This window comes from Ursus americanus, chromosome 17 (genome assembly GCF_024610735.1).
Source record: "Ursus americanus isolate L20-20 chromosome 17, mUrsAme1.1.p, whole genome shotgun sequence".
Classification (NCBI taxonomy): domain Eukaryota; kingdom Metazoa; phylum Chordata; class Mammalia; order Carnivora; family Ursidae; genus Ursus; species Ursus americanus.
The window spans coordinates 9,760,397-9,785,689 of NC_142143.1; the positions used below are offsets into that span (position 1 = coordinate 9,760,397).

A 25,293-nucleotide genomic window follows, 5' to 3' on the forward strand; every position below is an offset into this window, starting at 1 on the left:
TAAGGTTTTTGTTTTTTAAGTGGGTTTGGAATTGAGCCTAGGATTCCAAAGTTTGTGAGGTAATTCCGATGCAGTTAGCTCCACAAAGCAACATTTGAGAACCACTGTGTGCCAGGTAGGGTGCTCCGAACCTAGCTGCTTGTGTTTTTTTAACCTGTGGTAAGTCACCTAAACTTCTTTACCATTGTTCCTGCATTTTGAAGACTGTGTTTTCTTGGTAAATCCTCAGGGGAAAAAGGACCTAAAACGGTGAGAAGTTGAATGACCTTTAATGTCCACCATTCTTTTGAGTATGTCCTATTAACAAATCAAATTTTGGGTGTAGTTTTTAAAGTAACAGATTTGGAGGCTGGGCTAGCTAGAGATCAAGAAAGAAGTTTGAATACTCTTGTGCCTCGTCGAGTTTTTACATCTGATTGTGTTTGGATTGTATATCTGGCATTAAAAATATCTCATGTCCTCCCCTCAGGAGGTCGTTCTCGATACCGGACCACTTCTTCAGCCAACAATCCCAATCTGATGTATCAGGATGAGTGTGACCGGAGGCTTCGAGGAGTCAAGGATGGTGGCCGGAGAGACTCTGCGAGCTATCGGGATCGTAGTGAAACCGATAGAGCCGGTTATGCTAACGGCAGTGGCTATGGAAGTCCAAATTCTGCTTTTGGAGCACAAGCAGGCCAATACACCTATGGTCAAGGCACCTATGGGGCAGCTGCTTATGGCACCAGTGGCTATACAGCCCAAGAATATGGCGCTGGCACTTACGGGGCCAGTAGCACCACCTCAACTGGGAGAAGTTCACAGAGCTCTAGCCAGCAGTTTAGTGGGATAGGCCGGTCTGGGCAGCAGCCACAGCCACTCATGTCACAACAGTTTGCACAGCCTCCGGGAGCTACCAATATGATAGGTTACATGGGGCAGACTGCCTACCAATACCCTCCTCCTCCTCCTCCCCCTCCTCCTTCACGTAAATGAAACCACTCAAGTGGTAGTGACTTGTGCAGACTTACTACAGTTAAAGGAACGCTGTCTTTCCCTTTTTTTCTCTTCCCCTTTTCTTTCTTTTTCTTTTTTATTTTTTCCCCAACCATTGTGATTTGTCTTTCATGCAGATTAGTTAGAATTCACTGCCAGGTTTCTTCTGTCCGCCAAAATGATCCAGTCTGTAATAATAGATTTTGTAAAAACATATATATATAGCCGACTGGAAGAGATTCCCCCCCCCCCAACTTCTTGCATGTTGAGGATACTTGAGCTATTTTTCATCTTAAAAGGTATTAGGCCCTTTTGTGGGAGCCCTTTTTTTGTTGTTGTCCTGAGTTGGGGGGGGAGGGGGGAGGGTAGAGGGTTGAATTCTGCAGAAGAAGATGGCATCTGTGCTTTAGGTTGCTCTCATTACTGGGTTAGAAAACCAAGAGGGAATTGCCTGCACATTTTCTGTAATGCTTTTTAATGTTCCTCAGGCCTGATGAGTTTTTAAGACAGTGCTTTGCCATTGTCGTTTTGGCTGATTGCTTGTTAAGTGCATTTGACAGTTTAAAAAAATTCCTAATTGGTTTTGTCTCCCTTATATTCTGCCTTGCCCCTTCCCAATTACTGAAAAATAACCATTTTAGTCCAGTTAGACATTGAATTTTTGAGTTTAAGTGTATCTTTTAAATTAAAAACCCCAAGTGTTTATTGCGATGGTTAAATGTAGCATCTCAGCATCTGGGTGGAAGCTGCCTGTTTTTCTTCCCCACATAACCAGGGACCATCTGTGACAAACATTTTCCAACTAGATAGCTGCTCTGAGCAGAGTGAACATAAACGCTCACTGAAAATTTATTAACCAGTTATAACTTAACCAGTTAAGTATGCACTCACCTGCAGTATAAAAACCACCTTTAATTATAAACAGAATATACTCAGTGGCAAATTTTATTTTTAAATTCATTATCTGTAGAGCTAGAATAAAAGCACCTCTTTGCTAATACTCAGCCCTTTTGGCCAAATTATCTTGAATAAAGAACCTTTGGGGTCTGTTAAGAAAGCTCTTAATTCTCTTCATACTCTTCTCTGCAGTGCTTTGTAACAGCTTTGGGATGCAAAATTTCTTCAGCATCCTTTTGCACTCAGCTTTTTACAGGTAGGTAGTGCTTAAGTTACAGAGGACTTAAGTCCTCACTTTTCTTCCTCCTGAAGGTAGGTGAGTTTGTCCCCTTCATAGTGATACTGTTTTACTGAGACTTCCGTAGCACATGGGCCTAGAGGGAATGTTCTGCTCTGCGTTCACTGTAACAGGACAGGGAGATCAGACAGCCCCAGAACCCTCTTCCATATCCAGTGTTAGACTATTAATTTTTTGTGCTATTATTGGTATTGTTCATTAACAACGTAGTTAAAGGGGGAAGGCTCCACTGCTTCCTTTGGCTAAGGCCTGAGGGTGCATGCTGGTTTGTAATATCTAAATACTTGAGGGGTTTTTTTTTTTTTTTCTTTTTAAAATTCTTCAGGGAGAGAGAAGGGATGGTTTCTGAGGGGTTCTGAAAGTATGGTTGAATGTGCAACATACAGGTAGGTTGTCAGCATCAGCTGAAATGTACGCATGTAAGAACTTTGACATGTCTCCCCCCCCCCCCACTTTCTTCTTCCTAAATTACTTTTTTCCCCTTCTTCTAGAAGTTGAGGCCGAGGGAGGATGGTAGGCACAGGAAACTTGGCAAAACTGCTCTGTGCTTTTAAAACCAAAGTGCCCCCTCACCCCCTGCCAAAAAAGAAAAATAACTTTTTGGTGTAAGCACTGACCAGTCCATTATAGATATTTCTACACCAAAATTCTGATTGTTTTTTAAACAGAGGTGCCACCACAAGGGGTGTCCTACTTCTATCTTGCGGGTCTTAAAGCATCCCTTTGTGGGAAAGGTTTCTGGGCAAGCAGGTGGTATCTGCTGCTTGCTTCCCTTCTTCCGCCAGAGATGTTGTCATAAATCAGAATAACAGCATATTCCAAATCTCGAAAGCTATTGTGGCCTGAGCACAATTGAAATCTAGCAGTTTTTTTCCTATATAGCTTTAGAATAACTCTTCTGCTTCTCTGTCACTCATAATTCAGGTTCTGCCTTTGCTTCAGAACATGAGCAGGAGAGTCCTCATGTGATGGTAGTTGTTGCAGTCATGGTTGAAACTCATTAGGGAAAGGATTTCAGTACTAAGCTACGGGGCTGCTTCTCCCCAATTCCTCCCTAACAATTCATTGTGTGGACTTCTCTCATCTAAAAGGTTGGTGGCTTTCGCTTGGGATCAGTGCTCTATTCATGTTCTTGCTGGTCTCTGAACACATTCCTGTTGCGTTAAGACTTGAAAGATTGTAGATGTGTGATGTTCAGGCACAGGATGCTAAGAGCTATGTTACTATTCTTAGTTTGTAAATTGTCCTTTTGATACCATCTTGTTTTCTTTTTGTAGGTATAAATAAAACACTGTTGACAATAAGGTGTGAACTTTTTATTGCTTGAAAATTCTGACTCTAGTCCAGTAGTATTCTTTGTTTTTATTTGCTTCAAGACCAAGCTTGGGGGGGGGTTGTTGGATTGAGTAATCACTTTAGCACCTAAAAATGTGTAAGGAAAGTGGGACTGATCGGTCTTAATGGAAAAATTTGAGTCACAAAGCAACAAGGCCAGGCACCAAGTAGGTGAAGACTTGGGCATTTGTTTCTTCGTTGGTAAATGGTTGTCATGGTCGTCGTACCCGCCTAGGTTACTGGGGTTAAAGTACTGTGTGCAGCTGCTGTGAACTACAGCAAGACCCAAGTCTGTTTTAAAGGTGAGGCGGGAACAACCAGTTAAGTATGCACTCACCTGCAGTATAAAAACCTAGCCAAAGCTGATAAACTTGGCTTTTTGCTTGTGGCTTGAAGGCAGAAGTGAAGTAACACACCTGTAAGACTAGATCACCTCTGTATCAATCACTCCCTAAACGTGGTCTATCTGGAAAGTGAAAAATCACATCGCATGCGTCTAGTACTTGAAGTCTGCTCTTTAGGGACATTTGCCTTACGCACAGACACCTTTCCGGATGGGATTGACTTGTTCCTTAGCATGAGGCTCACACTAGGACTTGGGGGAGCAATAGTTTGACCCATACATGGGTTAAGCACCTAAGATTTCTTGATACCCAGTTGATGTGAGGCACCATGCTTGTATAATTGGCCTAGGTTTTCTATTGCTGCTATAATTTAAGGGACAGATTGGTGAGAACGTCTTCTAGGTAGAATGATCAGTGCTTTGCTGAAATTCACACTAAGCATTTTTCTCATTTTCATTTTAACATTTGGCCCGAGCTCTGTAGAAGTCCAGGAGAACATTTCAAATAGTTTGTTCAGTGTCCTTGTTAAGGTGTTAGAACCATCTCTGGGGCCCTCAAATTGGCATTGGAAGACTTAACTTCTTTCCTTTAAGGACTAGAAGAAAATGGGAGATGAAATGAGAATTGATTGCAATGATGAAAAGACTCCCTTATTAACTGCAGTGTCCCTGATCCCTAGTTCATAATAGCCGTTCGGCTGTTCAAGCCAAGGGGGAAACTTCATCCCAGGTTAACTACAGACTCAGTAATGCACCCCCACCCCTGCCTCCAGTCTTGGTTACTGATCCCACTTTCCCTTAGGCCATAAACTCAATAGTTGGCCTCCATTTCTTTTTCACCTGTGTCCAGTGCCTCTCCACTGGACAGCTGTCCACACATGGGTGACCTCTTGAACTGCCACTGCCCCATCCCTAGTCTCCCCACTTCTCCACTGGACATCTGTCTACACACGGGTGACCTCTTGAACTGCAACTGCCCCATCCCTAGTCTCCCCACTTGGCTGCCTTTTACTCTCCACAGCAGCTGCTGGGCTGGTTCTGTAGCTTTCCACTTGGCACTTTGCACTTGGCAGTGCAAACCTGTAACCCCCGATCTTGCTTGACCTCTGAGCTCTCCAGCTTTATAGGTTGTGATCACACTAGCCTTTATCACACCGACCTGGTTCCAATCTCGGGGCTCCTCCATAAGCTATTCTGTGGAATGTTTCTCCTATATTTTCCTAACCAAGTATTACGTCAGATGTCCTCCCATAGTTGTCTTCTCTCTACACAGTGTTGCCCAGTACATAGAGTAGCTAACTGGTCTGTGTTTTTTCATGGTACTTGTTTCCTGAAAAGACTTATTCATCTTCGTCACTGAAATAAAAGCACTACGAGGGGCAGAGACTTGGATCTATACTTTCACCTCCAGATCCCCTCCTACCAAATGGGAACTCCCTGTGCCAGCGCCAGCAGCCCTGCTCTGTTCCGGCACCTACCTTTGGTCACGTACAAGTAGAAGAAGTCACAGTAGAAGATGGTTTGTACTACCCCAGACACCACTGCAATCTGGTCGTAGAAGTTCTCCGTCTGGTACCCGCCTGATCCAGTTAGCCAGGTAGAGGGCCCGGTAGAGCCCCAGAAAGAACAGGTAGTGAGTAGTAATGGTCTCAGCCTCTCCCGTTTTACTGATCATGAAGAGCTGGGGCAGGATGGCCACTGATTCCAGGTAGATAGAGAAAGTCCACAGGATCTGAGCCAAAGAGAAGTGGCCAGAGGAGGTGGATCAAGACCATGAAGGGGGCCATTTCTTTAAAAAAAATATGTAATTACTAAAATAGTATGTTTACTGGAATAATCTAGTGAAGCAAAAAAGTTTCTGAAATAATCATGTACCATTCCACCCCTGTCTCTGTAAATATAAAATTTTTAAAAGATTGAAGCAAACTGCTTTTTTTTAATATCACATGAATATTTCTTTAGAAGGTAATTTTTAATTGTTGTAGGACTTTGTTGTCTAAACTCATCTTAATTGAAGCCTCGGGACTTGCTGGTAGGTATGTTTTCAGCCCCCCAGGTTCTTGGCCGCAGCCCAGACCTACGGAGTTGAAATCTCAGCCCGGACTGCGCTCTAGCAGCGTCTGTTGGACAGAAGGTCTCAGCAGCCGTAAGTGGTGCTGTGATGCCTCCTTTGTTAACATAATGACTATTTGGATGTGCCCGTTTTCAAATTACCAATTTTTAAACTTGTAACAATATATGAGTAATAGTCACGGCTGTACCAAAAAGCAAGTCCAGATACTACAAAGGATCCAGAGGGAAGGATGTTAGGGAACGTGTTTACCTTTCAGAATTAATACCCTGGGTCCCTTCCCTTACCTCCAGGGGAGTAAAACTGTAGTTCTCAAGAAAGGAGAGGCCAATGACGGGGACCAGAAGAAACTCCAAGCGGAATGTGTCATTCTCACTGTCAAATGTTTTCCGAAATTTCCCATAGATCATGTACACTGTGACATAGGCACAGAGGAGAAAAACCACCTAACAAGGGAAAGAGACACATGGGAATCAAGTCATTTTCCAACCTATTTGCTGGGCTTCCAAGTCCTGGAGTTGGGACCTGACAAACAGAGGGCTAGTGCGCTGCCCCAAGGGGGACAAAGTGAAGTGTGCGTGCAATTTCTTTGAGTCATTGGCCTAGATTCTGAAGCTAATGACCCTTTTGTTAAGTAACTCCATGCTTCTAATGGGGACTGATGGCACTAACCATGAAGACTCAAAGGTGCCCAGGCCTTTTCTTACTACAAAGTGTCAGGGAGAAGACCAGGGTTGGTCTCTGGGGATTTAGCAGTGGCTGGAATTCCAGGGCTCTTAACTCAAATCCCTGGACCTGCCTCAGTGACTTGTGAGCATTCTTTTACCAGGGACTGACATCCTTGAATCAGCTGATGCTTGCTCTTAGAAAAGCTCCTCTCCAGCATGTGATGGTTTTATGGTTTGGCCTCTAACCTGCTAGGCCAGAGGTTCTTAAATTTGTGTGTGCATCAGAATCACATAAATGGATGCCTTTTTCCCTCCCGCCCCCAGTTATGGATTTAGTAGGTCTAAGTAGGCCTGAAGATCTGCATTTCTAGCAAGTTCCTATGTGATGCTGATGCTGCTGGTCCAGGAACTCACTGGCCTAGAGAACTCCTATTTGTACTTCAAAACTCAGATTAGTTTCTCACCAGAATGAGGCAAATAAATATACTTTGTGTCACCATAGCCCCATGGGAACACATTCACTGCCACCCATGATCACATGTTCTATAAATGTCTGTGTACCAGTCTCTTTCCCCTATGGGAGGTGATTTCTGTAAGAGGGTCCCGACTTCCTGTCCACCTCTGAATCCCCAGCCCCTAACTCAGGGCCCAGCACAAAACATGCTGGAATGAATGAATGAACCAATGAAGTGGTGATCACTTCCTCACTTCACAAATGGAGAAAATGAGTTCCTACAACTCATTCGGCCATGCTGAGGGCTGGGTCTCCAGCCCCTCCCAGGGCCGTCCAAGTCAGACTCTTGGGCAGAGGAAAGAACTAAGCAAGGAGGTGGCTGCTATTTCTGTGTTGACTTTAAGTAAAGACTGTGATTTTAGAACCTCAGACCGAAGTTCACACAATTAACACCCCACAGATGACAACACCGTCCATTCCAACAAGATGCCTGGAATCCCAAAGGCACATCTCTGATATGGAGGGGAGAGAGAACTTGCCTTGGTTAAGTATCTGCTGGGTGTGAGGCACTTTACATATATTCTCTCATACAGTCTTCACAGTAGTCCTGCAACATACGTACAACTCCCCTCACACAGCCTTTCTTCCTTAAAAACGGAACTATTAGATGATACGCCCAACTAAAAACTACATTTCCCAGCCTCCTCTGCAGATAAGGATGGTCAGTAATGTGCAGGTGAAAGTCACTGGGTACGGTTTGGAGAAAGCTCTTTACACAGGGCTTGCCCAGCTGGCAGACACCCTATTGCTTTCTCCCCTTCTTCCTCCTCCCTGCCCAGAATGTGATGTGATGGTAAGGAGTTCTAGCATCCATTTTGTGACCCTGAGGCAACCTTGAAGGTAGATGTCACATCTGGACTCTGTATAATTTGCAGGGCCTCTTAAAGAATTAAATTTCAAGATGGCAACAGCAAAGCATTAAACCAAGTGTGGGGCTCTCTTGAGCAACGGCATGGGTCACACATCCGTGAGTCCTGGTCACACTAAAGATGACGGAGCAGAAAGTTAAAAGGAGCTGCCATCCCAGCCCTGCACTGCCCACCGCCAGACTCCACGTTACGAGTGAGGTAAAAATAAGCCTTTATCTTATTAAAATAACTCTTTTTAAAAAATATTTTTTATTTTAAAGAGGGGGCACGAGCAGGAGGGGCAGGGACGGAGAATCAAGCAGACTCCACCTGAGCATAGAGCCCGACGTGGGGCTCGATCTCACACCCCCGAGATCATGACCAGAGCTGGAACCAAGAGTTGGACACTGAACCGACTGCCCCACCCAGGCGCCCCTGAAACGATGTTTATTTTAAGTCTCTGTTACCAGCACCCAAGCAGTAACATTCCAGTTCACGGACTCTGAAACCTGTGCTCCTTTCGCTAACCTAGGCCACCTTGAAGAGTGAGGATGGCTGAGGGGCACTGGCTGGCTCCGTCAATGGAGCATGGGACTCTTGATCCTGGGGTCGTGAGTTCAAGCCGCAGGTTGGGTGCAGAGCTTTAAAAATAAAAAAAGAGCTAGGATGGCTGATTAAAAAGCTCAGAACATGGCTCACCCCAACATCACCTCTAACGGTTATGGCCCAGAGTGTAAGACATCGGTGCGGAACCAAGAGATGCTCAGTTTCTCCTAAAAAACGGGGCCAGGCTTCAGAGCAACAGCTTCCTTCCACAAAATGAAGTCCAGCCTGGGGACCCGCGCCGTCTGCCCTCCCGCCTCCACGGGCCGGCGCCTGCTGAGCTCCCCCCTGTCCTTTGAACACACCCAGCTTGCTCCTGGCTTCGTGGTCTCTGCACCGGCTCCTCCTCCTGCTTGGAATGCGCTTCCTCTGATCGTCCCACGGCTGGTTCCTTGTGTCTCACACCTTGGCATGTATGTCACCCCTTCAGAGAGGCCCTTCCTGGTCATACTCCCTAAACAGCTTCCTATTCATTCTCTTAACACATCACCCAGTTTTTAAAACCTTTTTTTTTATGGGGCGTCTGGGTGGCTTCATTGGTTAAGCAGCTGACTTTTGATTCCAGTTCAGGTCCTGATCTCAGGGTCAGGAGTTCAAACCCAAGGCTACAAGCTGGGCATGAACCCTACTTAAAATAAATAAATAAATGAATAAATAAATAAATAAGAAGGAAAGAAAAAAGAAAAGAAAGAAAAAAAAGAAAGGAAGGAAGGAAGGAAGGAAGGAAGGAAAGAAAGAAAGAAAGAAAGAAAGAAAGAAAGAAAGAAAGAAAGAAAGAAAGAAAGAAAAGAAAGGCTACTTAAACAAGCAAAAAAACCTTTTTTTAAATTAAAGGAAACGTCACCCTATTTTAATTTTTTGCATAGGTTCATCCCTAACCAAGGTTTTCTTGCTCGTTTTATTATTTGTCTCCCCACTTAGAGTGCAGGTTCCATGCGAACAGCAGCCTCCTACGTCTTCTTCCAGCACTCGGCTCATAGTAGGTGCTCAGTAAACAGCTGTCAAATGGATGTCAGACGAATCATCTCTCTGAAAGCTCAGGGTTCATGTTTGATTTTTTTGCTTATTTTTGCACCATTATAATAGCTAACCCGTACTGACTGTTTAATATATGACGGCTATTGGGGCGCCCGCGTGGCTCCGTTGGTTAAACGTCTAACTCTTGGTTTTGGCTCAGTCGTGATCTCAGAGTCGTGCGACTGAGACTGAGCCCGAGCCCTGCTTTGGGCTCCGAGCTTAGCAGGGAGTCTGCTTCAGATTCTCTCCCTCTGTCCCTCCCTCCCCGCCCCCCCCACACGTTCTCTCTCTCTCTCTCAAAATAAATAAATCTTTAAAAATATATACAAGATGGCTACTGTGTATTTGCCTGTATTACCTCATTTAATTCTCACCGCAAGCCCTCTGAGGTGAGTACTAGTATTATCCTATCTTGCAGATGAGCAGAGAGAGGTACACAGGGAGGCCAGAGGCCCCGCCCGAGCCCAGGTCCCACAGCGGCTAACGACACAGCCAGGATTCGCATCCAGGCCCGCCGGCCTCCACAGCCGGAGTTCCCAAGCACACCATCTCAGTTTGTGGGGCTCAGCACGCCCCGCCCCCTTGGCCACCACCCCGCCCTCACCTTCATGACCGTGTTGTAGACGGAGATGAAGTTGGTGAACAGGTCCAGGTACCTGGTGGTGAAGACGAGAGCGAAAAGGATCTGGCTCTTCCCAGAGATGCCTGTGGCCAAAGGAGGACGGGAGACGATGAGAACACAGGCTCCTAGGCCCACCGACACTCAAGAAGCCCAGAGCCCGAGCTGAAAAGGCCTGCAGGGTGTCCAGTCCCACTCAGTGACAACACCCTGTCCCCGCACGGTCCCTCTCTGAGGGTCAGGAAACAGGCCTTCCCGCTGGGGGAGCACAAACACCGAGTTCCCAGCGCCCCGGCATGGGCCTGCCCGGGTTCGGAGCCCGGCTCTGGGGAGGCTGTGGGGTGCGGTGGAGGCTTCTCTTCGCGCCACCCCCAGGGTTCCACTGACGGTCCCCAAAGCTCTGTCTTCGGGAGGGCAACTCACGGACTTTACAGGGTGTCAGTTCACCAGGGAGACCAGAGCTCGTGGAGGAAAAAGCAGGACCGGAGGAGCATTCTGTTTTCTTTTCCCAATTTTAAAAATTAAAAATGCCTTTTTTTTTTAGTTATAAAAGTTATAACTATTTTTACCCTTCATAAAACAAAAAACAGAATACAGAGGTATAACTAAAAAAAGCAGGAGTCACCTGAATCCCAGACTCAGTGTGCGTCCTCCCAGATCTTCGCTGGCTCACGTATGACACACACGTGCACACATCAAGTTCACAAAACTGGGGTCATGCTTTTCATGCTATCTCCTCACCTGCTTTGGTCTCTCTTTTTTAACTTTTTATTTTGAATTAATTTTAGATTGGCAGAAGAATTGTAAAGATAGTACAGAGCAGTACACCCTTCACTAGCTGCCCCCAACGTTGACATGTGCTTCATGACAGGACATTTACCACAACTAAGACATTTGCATTGACACAGCACTGCTGACCAAACTCGGGGCTTTATTCACTTCTCCCGTTTTCCCACCGACACCCCTTTTGTGTCCCACAAGCCAATCCAAGAATCCTCTCTCAGCTGTCATGCTCCTGAATGTCCCTCTGGCCACTTCTGCTACATCCTGGAGGTGGGTCCGGGCCAAGGCGAGCCCAGCCCTACTTCCCGCTCCTCCTGCTGGACGGACAAGCCCACGCCAGTCCGGACACCTCAGCAAACCACTCCCATCAATGATGCCCGCGTTTCTGATCCAAAGGTCGACTCTGTCCTCACTCACCCCACCTCCCCAGAGCCAGCTGACGACGGTGTCTGTTCAGAACCACATCCTTCCTCTGGCTTCTGCGACCATCCACACTGCTGGCTAGCTGCCCCTGGCTGCTCCTGTTCTCACCTCATGGCTGGAGGGCTACCCCGGCTTCTTCCTTGTCCCTGTGCCATCTCATCCCACACGCCAGGGGTGCCCCAGCTCTAGACTCCCCTCTGAGTTCTGACCAAACTCACCATCTCCCCTCAAGCCCCTCCTCCTGTCTCCCTCCTTTGCGAATGCCACCACTGTCCCCTCCATGCTCAAACCAGGAAACCAAGAGCCATCCTTGCGTCCCTCCCCGGTGTTCCTCCCCCTCCATCTTCCCCAGCTCCACTACCCCCACTTCCATGCCCCTTGCCTGCCCAGCGCCCTACCTCAGGGGGTCTCACTGGTCTCCCCAAGTCCGTCCTTGCTGCCAAACCCCTCTATTCCCATTTACCAACCAATGGTGGAACGACTGGGACTTTGGCACCAAGAAGTGACATTACCTGATTAAGGGTCTGGTTCCTTTATTCGCCTAAATGGGGCCTTATCTTTTCCTCTGGTGCTGGACATTTTGGGGAGGGGGACAATTTTAAAGACGGAGGATGAATACTGCTGAAGCCCCTAACATTCTGGAGGGTGCTGGGTCCCCGTGCCGGCCTTCCTACCAGTATGGCAAGCCTGAGCCTCGCACTCATGGTGAAAGGAGCAGCCTCACACAGGTGGGACAGCACGGACGGAAGCTACACAGGACCCAGCGAGAACGTGAGTGCCCTGTGGGGGTCTGGGACTGGGACTTAGAGCGGCGGCGCTGGCTGTGGGTGAGGGAGCCCCCTCCCCCGGCGTGGGGTGTGGAATCCAGGAGCCAACGCTGAGCTGAGGCCAGCTCTGGGCTATGCCTGCTGCCACCCCATCTCACAGAGGCCCCACAGAGAGGTCCTCAGCACCATTTCGGAGGGCCCAGGAGGGGACTCTGGTAGGGGACAATTCGCTACCCACTCCCCCCAACGGCCTTCCCCCACCCCTCCCCTCTCTGCAGCCTCAGCCTGCCAGGTTTCCGGACTTTGCTCCCATTTTCCTTAGTGCTTGGGCCCCTGAGCACAAAGGTTTTCACACTCCCTTGAAAGCAGTGAAAAATTTCCACCAGAGCAAGCCACGCACAGAGACCCAAGACACAGAAGAGAACACGAGCTGGTACCTGGCCAGAGTCCCTCATGGGTCCACTGAGCACATAGGGGACCCGCTGCAGCGCTCCCTCCATTTCACAGATGGGGAAACTGAGGTCTGAGGTCACACGGTGAGTCAGTGGCTGAGTGAGAACTAAGCCCCAGTGTCCCACCTCTGTGGGGGGTGGGGAGGATCTCAGGGAGACCTCAGGGAGGGTCTCAGCAGGCTCTGAATCTCAGGGTGGACAGGGCTAGCATCCAGGCACCTCACCTCCTCAGATTCCAACCAGGCCTATGCCAACCCCACTCCGCCACTCCACACACACACAGGATCCACCACCCAGCTGCCCTTTCCCTCTTCCCATAGCACTGAGCACGTCTAACAAACCATATCATTTACTTGGTTGCTCCGACGGTTGCTTGCGGGCAGTGTCCCACTGCTAGAAAGTCGGCTCCCCCAGGCCCGGATGCTCTGCCCCAGTTGTCCAAGTTATGTCCGGGGCCTAGGGCCGGGCGGACAGAATGAGCTGGGGAACAGCGCCCCCTCCTGGTCATGGCTGCTCATCCCGCCCAGGGCCATCCGTGGAAGTACCGGGACAGGTCCCAGCGAGCTAGATTCCTCGCCTCACCAGAGCTGGGAGCGCCTCTAGGGGCTCCTGCCTCGCTTCCCCCCGTGGGAATCTGAGGGGCCATGAGAGCCTATCTCTCCAGAGACCAAAAACTGGAATGGCCTGCAGGTCCAGAACACTCCCTCCGCAATGCCTCTCATGCCAGCATCCACACCTCACCGCGCCCCGCCCCCCCGCAAGCCTCCCAGACTGGCAGACTCCCCGCTGCTCTGTCTCCTCTCTTGGTGGGTCCACACAGCTTTCAGAGTGACCTGCTTCAGGTCCCTTCCGGGCCCCCTCCCCTGCTCCCCAAACTTCCATCACTCCCCAGTCCTGACTCCCTAGCCTGAAATACAAGGCCCCTTCACATTTGGACCACTGGCCCCCTGCCACTCATCTCCCTATGGACCCCCCCCCCCCAAATCGGGCTGCTCGCTCTCCCTGGGGACATGCCCTGCCCTCTGCGATCTGTGGGCTTTTGTACCCCCAATGCCCTCCACACAGCACACCCTTCCTGGGCGACACCCTGCCCGTCTTCCAGGACCCAGCACAAAGCGGCTCCCTCCACGAAGCCTTCAGGGGTCTGCTCTCTGCCTCCTCGCCCCCACCCAGCCCGCACTCATCTCTGTATCCCCTCACCCCAGTGCCAAGCACAGGATGGGTGCCTCCGGGACACCAGCGGGCAAAGATGGCTGCAGGAGGCTTGAGCAGCCTCTTAACGCCCTGAGTCTGTTTGGCGACCCCCAGTCCCGCCGTAAAACTTCTCCAAACCCCCAGCAGGACATCCAGACTGCTGGGCCAAAGGGGGGCCTCTCCTGCCATCCCTGGGCCTCTGCTCAGGGGCAGCCCCGTGCTCACCAGGGCCCAGCCTGGTGTCCCTCCTGCCACATCACAGCCGCCTGTGCCACTCGCAGGCAAGGGAGGGAAGAGGGCCCAGCCCCAGGGGCTGTGTGGAGGGGGCAGGGGAGAGTGGTGGGGGAAGGAAAGAGAAGGCCCCGGGAACTGGAGGCCATTTCCTGTGTGCATACCTCCCGCCCCCCCTACCCCGCCCCACCTCCGGATCCCACTCTGGGCCTAAGGCCTCCAGCTCCTACGGAGCAAAGGGAGCCCCTGGCAGGAGCGAGAGGGGGTCACCTCCTCCTCTTCCCACTAGCGGTGGCTGTGCCAAGGCAGGGGTGGCGCGGGTGAGTGGAGGCACAGCCCACCTCCTCCCTAACCTCCACGGATCCTCCTTCTTTGATATGCTACAACTTCACATTTTCTTTGCAGCTGAGCTGTGCAGAAACAGTTTCAAGCACCGGCGAGCCCAAGTCCTCACCCTGAACGGAAATTCGGGAGCCCCCACCCGGGCCTCGCGGGCAGGCGGCAGCGACCCGCCCGCGCGGACGAGGCGACCCAGGTGGCCCAGCCCCTCCGCCCCCCGTCCCCCGCCGCCCGGGGCGACCCTCACCCGAGCAGCACTTGGACCTCCAGATCTTCCCCAGGAGCAAGATCATGGCTAGGAGGTGGCTCAGGTCGCCGAGGATCCGGAACACGTTCATGGTGCCCCCGGCGGCCCCGCACCGCTCGCCGCCAACTCCCGGGAAACTTGCTGGCGGGCGAGGCGGCTGCCACGTCCCCGGCCCGGCTCTGCGTCCCGCGCGCCGCCGCCCGCGCTCCGAGCGCCGCGCTCCCGGCCGCCGCCGCTCCGCCAGCGCACTCCGGCCGGGCGGTGACGTGGCCGGGCCGGCCGCCGAGCCAGGCGGGCCAGGAAGCGCCGCCGCCCGAGACCCCGCCTCCCGCCCGCCCCAGCGCCGCGGTCCCGGGGCGGGGCGGCCGCGGCCACCCGGGGGCTTCCGGCCGCGGCCTCTGCGGAACCCCCGCGGCCCCCGGGGGCGGCCACCGCGCCCCTCGCGCCGCCTCAGTGCGCTCTTCTGGGCCCCGGGTTAACAGGGCGGGGGCCGGGGTGGGGTTCCTCCGGCAAGCGCTTGGGGGCTGGAAGTAGCCCATAAATTTGACCCACGGCCCCTGTCACCATCAACCTGGGGTTCAACTCCTCCTTCCTCGGAGCCGGACACCCCGCCCTCTCACCTGTTCCCTGAGGGAGCCGCCTTGCTCCGCCCTGACCAGTAGGAGGGGAAGGTGGTAAGCCGGGGCCCTCAAGTTTGGAGTCGGGCTGACCGCGGGTCCAGCCTCCCCGCAGTGGGCTCCGGTCTTGGCCTCGGTTGACTCGTCTGTAGAATGAGGTGACTGTATGAAAGATGTCTGTCAGGGAGATCCAGGGCCCCCCTAGTGCTTTCCTCTCCTTGGTATGACAGATGAGAAACAGGAGCACAGGCCAGGACACTCCAGAGGGCCGGGGTGTTGGCCACCAAGGTGGGAGGCCGGAAGCGTTAAGGTGAAGGACACCTCGGGGCAGGAGTCCTCCCCATGCTGTGTGGCCTGAGCAGGTCCGCCCACCCTCTCTGGGCTTTCCTCTCTGCATCTATAAGAGTGGACCGCCTAAGCTAAGGGCCCTTATTACCACCCTCCTTTTGACCCCAGTGGGCCCTTGTCCCACGCAGGCCCTTCATCTCTTCCTAAACACTGGCCTTCTCCCACCCCCATGCCCACCACAGCCAGAGAGGCTTTGCTATGATGGAATCTGTCACTCCCCAACCCGTCACCCTCCCATGGCCCGCTCACCATGACTCCCAGGGCAAGGCAGTCCTCTGAGACTCAGCACGTGGTCCGAGGGCCAGCAGCATCTGTCTCACCTGCTGGGAATGCAAGATCCCGAGCCCCACCTCACACGCACTGACTTCGAATCTGCGGTTCAAGAAGATCGCCGGCTGATTCTTGGGCACGTGGAAGTTTGAGAGGCACTGATCTAAACGACACTATGAGGGAGGTACCACTATTATTCCCACTTTACCCTGGGGAAACTGAGGCACCGAGAGGTTAAGTCATTTGCTTAAAGTCACGCAGACACTAAGTAGTGGAGCCTAGATTCCAACACATAGTCTGACTCCAGGGTTTACGCAATTAGTGCGGTTTTTTAAAGATTTTATTTTAAAGTAATCTCTACACCCAATGTGGGGCTCGAACTCATGACCCCAGGATTAAGCATTGCATACTCCTCTGACTGAGCCAGCCGGGCACCCCCAGGGTTTATGCAAATAAATGAACACATTACTCTGTAGGTCACTGTAGGAGATGATCTCTGGTACCAGAGATGGGTGAGCAGGGGTGGGTGCCCATTTGTCAAAGATGCTGCAGTGGGGGCTCCTGCCCTGGCAGGGAGGTTGGGATGACAACAGCCTTCAAGTACGGAGGACTGACTGGGTGCCATGCATGGGTCAGGCACGTTAGTGAGCTCTCTCCATTCAGCCTCGACAGGCACCCTCCCAAGTAGGCTTTGCGTCCTCACTTCACAGGTGACAGCTATGGAGGTCCAGGGAGGTGAGGTGCGTGGGCCAAGTCTCTCTGGGAGGAGGAGTCAGGCACTCATGTCGGGGCTGTGACAGATTCTCAATGGGCTGCTCTGTCTGTTTCCTGCTCCCCCCTCCCAGTCCTGCCCAGATGCCTCTCTTCCAGCGTCGCCCAGAGAAGGCGGTGGCTATTTAAACCCCTCAGGTGTGGCTACGGTTCTCGGCCCTACCAGCTGGCATCTCCTTCTCAGCGCCCACCTCCTCCCCGAGCCAGGGAAAAGCACGTGCATTTGCCATTTGGTGAAACATCTGTCCTCCTGAGAAGCAGTCCCAACTGCCAGCGGGGGCTGGAACAAGGCTAGTCTCCTTTTCCCTCTCTTTCTCCAGCACCGCCCCCCCCCCCCCCAGAGAACTGACCAAGGCCAGGGAAGGTCTGAGAACCATGGTGGTGGAAGGGAGAGAACCCAGGCTGGGTGGCCCCAGAGCCAAGATCTTGTCCTGGGCCTGCCACAGTGGTCTTGAGCCTGCCAAGTCCTCTCCTTGGGCCTCAGCTTTCCCATCTTTAATGGGGATAATAAAGAGGAAAGTATTGCCAACTAGTGACCTGGTCCTCCTGGCATCTAGTCTTTCCAGTCTCCCCAGGAAACCAATACTCTCTCTGTCTCAAGACAGAGAGCTCATCACCCCCATTTTAAAAAGATTGATTGATTGATTGATTGATTGATTTGAGAGAGAGAGAGAGAGAGAGAGAGAGCCCACAAGCACTGGAGGGGGCAGAGGGAGAGAAAAAATTTCAAGCAGATTCCATGCTGAACGAGGAGCCCAACTCGGGGCTCATTCTCACAACCCTGAGACCATGACCTGAGCCAAAATCAAGAGTTGGCTACTTAACTGACTGAGCCACCCAGGCGCCTCATCATCACCCCCATTTTATAGATGAGGAAACTGAGGCTCAAACTTGTCTCTTGCTCCCCTGGGTCACATAGACCCCTCTCCCCAAAGTTCTACCACTCTGTTCTTAGTAATGAGCCCTGCCTTTCTCATACCTACCCCATCTTTAAGGTGGAGCATTTTTCAAAGCTCCCTGTGGAGAAGAGGGAAAATCATGAGCTCATTTAAAACCCTCAGCCCTCGCCCATGCCAGCACTTTGGCCACCTGCACCATCAGACACTCTCTGTCCCTGATGCTGGGTGGTTCTGGGCACGTCCCTCATCCCTGCGAGCCTCACTTTCCCGACACCCCAAATGTGTCTGCTGTAGGAATGCCATTGGGGGGAAGCCAAGAGGGAAATTTCCTTCAGCTGGAAGGGCAAGGGTTCTTTTTTCCTCATTAACAAAGCAAATTGTTTATTCAAAGTCAAAGGAGAGAGAACGGGGGAGTAACTCAATTATAGGGAAAAAATGTGTATAGTAATCTCTTTTCCTTCCTGGTCCTAGCTCATTGTTACACTTCACCGCCCTATTGAATATTCTGCCAATTGCCTCAAATTCTGTGCGGAAGGAGAGTGTGGATGTAAAGTGAGAACCACTATCCTGAGGATACTTCACCGCCTAATTGGCTGCCTTTCGCTGGGCAGGGCCCTGGAAAGAATGGGGAGCTGTGGGTCCCTGCTCCTGGGACTCCCTGCAGGTCAGTAGGGGCCGCTGTGGCTTCCTTACACGCATACACAAGTGGATGCTCCCCTGTGGAAGGAAAGAACTCTTCCCAGGCAGCCCGAGGTCCCACTCCAGGGGCTCGGTCAAGTCCATTCCCTAACCTGGGCTGAGGGCAGCCATTCTCTTCCTGCGGTTCTGCCCCAGGTGTTTGGGAAGCACCCCCCTCCCCAATATCTTTTGAGGGACATGCAGCAGGGCAAGTGCAGTCCAGTTTTTGCACAGCAGGAAACCAATGTGCCAACCCTCTCCTCCACTGTCGGATCCAAGCATATTTGTAGAATACCAGCTGTGTGCCGGTGCCTCACAGGTTGAACCTAGAGGCAGCCTCGAGGAGCCCTTGGGGCACTGTGGGTGGTGGTGTCTGTGCATGCATTAAATATAGCACAGATGGGAGTAGTTACCCTGGGTTGGCAGAGAGTGGAGAGGAGGATTGCAGTTAGGAAGGCTTCAGATGATGCCCCAGTGGGTTTTGCAGGATGAGTAGGAGCTTGCCTGAAGGACAAAACCTGGGAGAAAGGAGTAGGAGTCCCAAATAGAAGTAACTAGGTGCAAAGCACAGAAATATGATACAACCCACTCTCCCAGCACATTTTATTTGTACAACTCTTTAAAAGAGGCCAATAAATGGGAAAAGAGAGGGGAGGGGGGAAGGACGAATGTCAAGGTTAGACAGATCTTTGTCCAAGTCTCAAGTTTCACCACTTACTGATGAGCTGTCGGAATCTGGGCAATTCGTTTTATCTTTTCAAGTCATACTGTTCTCATGGGTAACCTGGGTATAAACCAAGTACTGACTTCGTAGGTTAGTTATGAGAGTCGAAGTTAGCTAGGTACCTAAAGCGCTTTGCAAGGAGTAAACCACTCAACAAATGTCAGTCCCTTGCTCCCCTTTACGGGACACCGAGGCCCAAAGAGGGCCCGTAAAGCAGAGCCAGGAGAAAACACAAAAATTCTGTGTTCTCAGAAGGCGAGCACTCCCTCGCCGGTTTATTCCAGAAGTGCAAAAAAAGACAATTAAAAATAACCTCTGGGCCCGAGGAAGCCTTCTGGGGCGTTAGAAGTGTTCTGTATCTTGCTCGAGTGGTGATTACACGGGTTTTATGCATATGTAAAAATCCATCGAGCTGTACTCTTAAGACGTATTACAGTTTGTAAGTTACACCTCAATTAAAAGAAAAAGAAAAACATAACAAACCTTGCGACGCGGCCTCCCTTCGCCAATGGCGACAGCTGTCTTTCTGAGACACCAAAAACCACTCTGCGAGCGGGGCAAGCCCAGTGCCCTGCGCTCGGAGTCGTGCTCCGCGCGCCTCGGCCGCGGCGAGGTTCCCAAGGCAACGGCAAGCCGCTCGCCGCGTCTCCCGAGTGACGAGGCGTCAGCGAAGACCCGGAGGCCGGATCGAGGAACCGGAGCCACGGAGCGAACGGTGCGCGGGGGTTGTGGGGTGGTGGCTGGAGAGAGATGGTGGCTAGCCAAGGGCGGAGGGGAGCGACTGGTGCCCTTCGTCCTTGTGCTGGCATTCTTGAGGGCCTCTGGCAACCACCGCTCCCTAGCCCTGTGGCCACAAACTGCTGGGTGAATACACCCCTGGGATTCACTCTCAGCTTTCCAGGTGGAGAGATGGACCGCCTGGCTACTCCCCAATATCACAGAGAGAGGCAGGGACCCAGGCAAGCCCCAGTGGTCTGCTTTCCAGTTTCTGCAGTCCGGCCAAGTGGAAGGCTCGTAGGTAGAGCTGGGTGCGGGCACCTCCTTGGGCTCTGGTTCCAGCTCAGCCAGGAGCTTGCTGTGTGGTCTTCAAGTCCCCTCTCCTGCCTGTGTCGCAGAGATGTGACAGCACCACCAATATCTCAGAGTAACTGTTACCAAGTGTGTGAAATTACGAGTGTCAAAGTGGCTTATAAACTGTAAAGTGTTGCGCACCTGTTAAGGACCATCGCTGCTGCCACTCTATTGTCTTCTTGTCCTCATCATCAGTCCAGCCCCAGCTGCAGGCTTGGTGACAACCAGATGCCCCGTGAACCTGGGGCTCCCAACTCTCCATGCCCAGAGGTTTGCAGTCTCTGGGTGAGAGTTCCCTCCAGGATGTCCCCCTTCCCGAAGAATGGACCCAGCGTAGCTCTCCCAGGCCCCAGGGATCCTTGGATCCCCAGACCACCTACTAGAGGGATTCACAGAGACAGCAGCCTCCACTCACCCTTCTGTAACCCTCCTCCTAATCTCCTACCCCGTAGCTGGATCTAGAAGTCCCCCACCAAGTGAGGATGTCTGCAGAGTCCAGGACGTGGCTCCTGCCCAGAACCTGATGGTAACACCATTTAACGCTCTTTGGATGCCACATGCTGGGCATGTGTTTGTACGGTCGTGTATTCGTGAGCTGTGAGACCGTATACACATCGGGGTGCGTGTGTGTACACGGGCCAGGCATGCACGCACGCACTGGTGTTTGTGTGTACTTGGGATTCATACTGGAGTATGTGTATGTAAATGTGTGCATTTATGGCTGCGTGCCGTGTGCTCGCAGGTGTGTGTTGTGTATTTGAGGCATATGTGTTCACCCGTGCATCTATTTGTGTCTTTGGTGAATATGCCCGTCAAGGGGGCATCTGGGGCCTGCACTTGTGTGCACAGGTGGGTGTGTCACACTGGGAGGGCTGTAATTGTGCACGTGTAGGAGTGTGCTGGGGATTGTGGGTGCAGGGGCTCTTTTCTCCCCCGTCTCCCCTCATCTGGGTGACCTTCCTCCAGCTGAGGGCTGTGGCTGAGACCACAGGCGTGCCCAGACTAGCTCTTGCCCCCCTGCAGACCAGGGGCTGCCCAGGTCATCGGCTTGCGCCAGTCTTCGGGCAGTACAGGCAGTAGGAGCAAGGGCGGGTGGGTGAACCTGGGTCCAGGGCTCGTGTGCCACCCCCTCCCCTCCTGGCCTCCTCCCCTCCCCACAGCAGGAGCAGCAGCGGGAAAGGTTGGCGGAGGGGGGCTATTTTGGGAGCGTCTCCTTAGCAACAGCTGCCACGGCCGTCTGTGGCGGTTTCTCTATAGGTGCTAAAATATTCCACCCTGGTGACTACTGAGTGCTGGGGGGTGGGCGAGGGTAGGAGTGGAGGACGGGAGAGACCCCTGCAATCTTCCATTCCCAGGGCATAGCCTGCTGGGATGGGTCTTGGCCCTCTGGACTCCCCTTGCCGCTTTCCCCCTCATCGGTCCCCACCCCTCACGGCTGCTGGGACTTTAGAGTTCGGAGGCAGGCCAGCTGTGTCCTGGTCCGATTTCTAATCTAAGCAGCTGGGCTGCCTCTGTTTGTCCCATCTGCAGAATGGGTTGGCCAGACTTTAAGGAACTCTCTAAGTCCCAACCCCCTAGACTCTGTGACTCTGGCATATTGAAGGGGCCCATCTGGTGTACGTCCCCTGCGCCTCCCCCTGCTTGGCCTAGGCCCTCTCACCTGCAGTCCTCCCGGCCCTCTGCACAGGCTCTCAAGGGCTCTGTGGGACCAGGGAGGCCTGGCTGGGCTCCCAGAGTGAGCCAGTTCGTGAGTGCTCTGCTGGCCTGAAACGACCTTTCCCCCAAAACTGGGAACCGATTCACTTCTGGCTCAGACCCTTGTTCACTCCCACTCAGACCCTGGGCAAGGCACGTCCTCTCTCTGCATCTCCATTCAGTTTCCTCACCTGTGAACCAGGGATAGTCAGAGTCTCCCTCATGAAGACATTGTGAGAATCAGATCTGAGAATGGAAAATGGGCCGATGTCCAGTTTTTTGCCATCATTACCCATCAAACTTCAGAGCAAGTCTCACCCTTCCAGAGAGCTGTCCCTGGCTATGTAACAATATGACCCATGCCTCAGTTTCCCCATTGGTAACAAGCACCTGGATCATACAGTTCTTGTAAGGGTTAAATTAGATGATGCCTGTGAAGGCCCAGAATGGTGCTGGGCTCATGGTATCACCCCAGGGGGGGCCTGTTCTCACTCCTTCCGGGGGGCGTTTCTGTGTTGAATGATGACAAAGTCTACTTGCCCTTTGGGGACCCAGTCCAGACTGTCCCATATCACAGATGAGGCTTCTGAGGTCCAGAAAGGATAAGCAACTTGCCCAGGGTCACCCTGGTTCTGACATGCAAGCCTCTCTCCCCTGCACACCTGTCTCACATTCCTCCCCACCTCCACCTTCCCACCCCTGCCCTTCTCAAATACAGGCTGGACAATGGTAAATTCTCCCCCAGTCTTCTGTCATCTCAACAGTGGGACTATTATCCTATGCCACGACAGGGTGTCATACAGATGAGGACACTGAGGCACAGAGAGAGGTGAGCTGCCCAGAGTCACACAAGGCTTGGAGGGGAGGGACACTTTTTCCTGGGGTCCCTGAACCTCTCTCTGGCTGGAGCTGCCCTTTCTGCCTCTCCCCACCTCCTCCCAGTCCACCCTTGGCCTCCACCAGACCCTCCTTAGAGGAGATGAGCAAGGCGGCGGGGGGGGGGGGTTGCAGCCCCAGGACTAGCAAGTGACCATTACCAAATGTTTCCTTTCAACCCTACGACGTCACAGCCACCAGGCCTCCCCCTCCCATCAACCAGAAGTCACTGTGTCTGAGCCCCCACCTTTTCCTTAAACTTGTGCCCAGTGACATCGAGTCAGGACTGATCGCACAGGAACAGAGGATCTGGATGTGCAGATGCGTCTGTCTCCATCCCCCCGCACCCCACATCTCCAGGGCCCCTGGCTAGGTGAAGACACCACAGGTCATTCGCCTCACCTGCAGCCTCCCAATTTCCACGGAAAGATGTGATGGTGACCAGGCACTTATGTGACCCAGGATTCAGATCGCTGAAGTCTGTCCATCCGTTCACATCGAAGACGCACGTGAAGGAACGCCAGTCCTGGCTGCCTGCTTGTGAGGACACCGCAGAGTAATGAGGGAGATGGCCATGGAATGGCTCATCCGCTGCGGGGCTCTGCGCAGTGTTGAAGGGAGCCCTGAGAAAGGATGGTCCCGTTTACTGAACACCTACTCTGAGCCGTGACTTTCTTGTGCACCTGCCTCCCCTAATCTGCCCCTGTGAGGGGAGGGACTGTTAGGGACCCCATTTTACAAACCGGTTTGATACAAAATTGGAGTAGCAGGGCCGGATGAATGAGTGAGTGGGTAATGAATGACTTCTGCTGGGGGCATCAGGAGGCCCTCCCCGGGGAAGCAGGGGGGAGACTGGGCTGAGAGAGCAGCAGGCATTCTCTGGGCAGAGAAGGAGGAAGGGCACTTCAGGCAGGAAGAACAGCACGGGCAAAGGCAGAGAGGTGCGGAAGCATCTGGTATGTTCTGGAATCTGTGGGAATCAGGGTGTATGTGTGGGTATATAGGGTGCTGGGTAAGGTGGGGCCTGACTGTACATCATGCTGAGGAGTTGGGACTGGATCCCAACTGGAGGTGGGGAGGATCCACAGAGAAGAGAGACAGTCATGGTGGTTAGTGTGTTGGACACATGCTCGGGGATCAGCTTGGAGAAGATGCTGGAGATTTTGTCTTCAAAAAATTCTCAATCCGGCTTTGGGGTGCCTTAGTCTCTCTGCCTCTTAACTGAGACTAGCCACAGATGGCCAAGCTCCCAGGGAAGTTCTTCTGCTGTCTAACAATAGGTGCTCTCTCCTCCTCCACCCTAGAGAAGGAGCACTTTCCCTCCTCAGGGGTCGGGGTGAGTGGCAGGGTGGCCAGGGAAGTGGCTGGCTGGGGGGGGGGGGGCGGGGGGGGACTGTGAGGTGCTGGGGACTGCTACCCATAGCCCAGAATGTGGGGCCCAGACCTGGGGCACACTCAGACCGGGATCCTTCCTTGTAAAGACAGTTTGGAGTAATAGGGACACAGAGAATAAGAGACTGGGGTTTGGTCCGGCTCTGCCACCTCTGGGTGACCTTGGACAAGCTCATGACCCTCTTTGGCACTCAGTCTCCCAGTCTATAAGATGAGGGTTGCTGTCTAGGTGACTGTGATGGTCCCTCCAGCCATGCCACCTCGGTCTGCCGGAGCACAGTGCGTAGGGTCCTTAAGTGCCGGTACTTCAGGAGGGGAAGGGGATCGCTGAGCAAAGTGGCCGGGAGCCTCCGAACCCAGGACAGACCCTCTCCCACTTACCCCCTTCCCGGCCCAGAGGAACCCAACAGACCTGCCCCTGGGGGCTAGAAAACCCGGAGCGGATCCTCGGAATGGGTTCTGGGAGGAGCGCTCCTGGAGGGAGGAGGAAAACCCGGGCAGGATCCGGGGCAGGAGCGGGGCCCAGCAGCCCCCAGCCCCCGGCCCTGCCCCACGCGGCCGGCCGACCGAAGGGGCTTTGAAGACCCGCTGGGCCGCGGGGAAGGGGCCGGGCCGGCCCGGGCCCGGCGGGCCGCCCGGGGCCCGGGGGCCCGGGGGGGGGGGGGCGCGCGGCCTCCGCACTGGGGCGCGGGTCACGTGTGAGGAGGGGCGAAAGTCTCGCAAAGCGGGGCGGCGTGCCGCGAGTTGGGAGTTCTCGGCGCGCCGCGGGCGGCGGGAGCTCGGGCTCCCGGGCGAGCCGGGGACGCGGCGGAGGCGCGGGCCTGGGTCCGAGACAGCGGGGGCCGCACCGAGAGTGGGAGGGAGAGAGAGACAGACAGAGAAGGACAGACGGAGACCGGGAGGAGGACAGATAGAGACGCGCAGGGGAGAGAGACAGGGCAGAGGCGGAGGGAGGCAGGGGAGACACTGGGAGGGCGGCCGGGAGAAGACAGAGACCCCGCAGGGAGAGACGGAGACACCGGCACGGGGACCGAGGAGACCGGCAGAGGGACAGAGGGACAGAGACCCAGGGGGGCAGCCGGGGTGGGAGGCGGCGGATCCCGGGCCGGCCAGCCGCGGGGTTCTCGGGGCCGGGGCCGGAGGCGAGCGCCGCGGGGCAGGGAGCGGAGCGCAGGGCGGGGGACAGCGCGGAGTGACAGCGCGAGAACAGCGGGGGGCGGCGGAGGGCGGGCGGCTGCGGCGGGGGCGGGGGGCGCGAGCGCGGGCGGTCGAGAGCCATGGGCCCCCGGACCCCCGCGCTCTGAGCCGGGGCCGGCCCGACGATGCTG

General features: G+C 53.4%; 2 protein-coding genes across 3 annotated transcripts in view; one reads left to right on the top strand and one right to left on the bottom strand.

The window, feature by feature from the left end:
- Positions 1 to 3,474, top strand: part of DDX17 (DEAD-box helicase 17) — a 19,830-nt gene extending 16,356 nt beyond the window's left edge. For both annotated transcript variants that reach the window (XM_045779477.2, XM_045779478.2), the window contains exon 13: positions 470 to 3,474. In XM_045779477.2, the coding sequence (XP_045635433.1) occupies positions 470 to 975 (506 nt within the window). In that variant the 3' untranslated portion in view covers positions 976 to 3,474. The remainder of the gene's footprint in view (positions 1 to 469) is intronic.
- Positions 2,611 to 14,884, bottom strand: KDELR3 (KDEL endoplasmic reticulum protein retention receptor 3). Its single transcript, XM_045779479.2, is given in 6 exon segments — positions 2,611 to 4,444; positions 5,327 to 5,423; positions 5,425 to 5,580; positions 6,207 to 6,365; positions 10,174 to 10,274; positions 14,625 to 14,884. Coding segments are annotated over 6 exon segments (645 nt in total). The 5' UTR covers positions 14,716 to 14,884; the 3' UTR covers positions 2,611 to 4,403.
- Between the last annotated feature and the right edge of the window lie 10,409 nt (positions 14,885 to 25,293).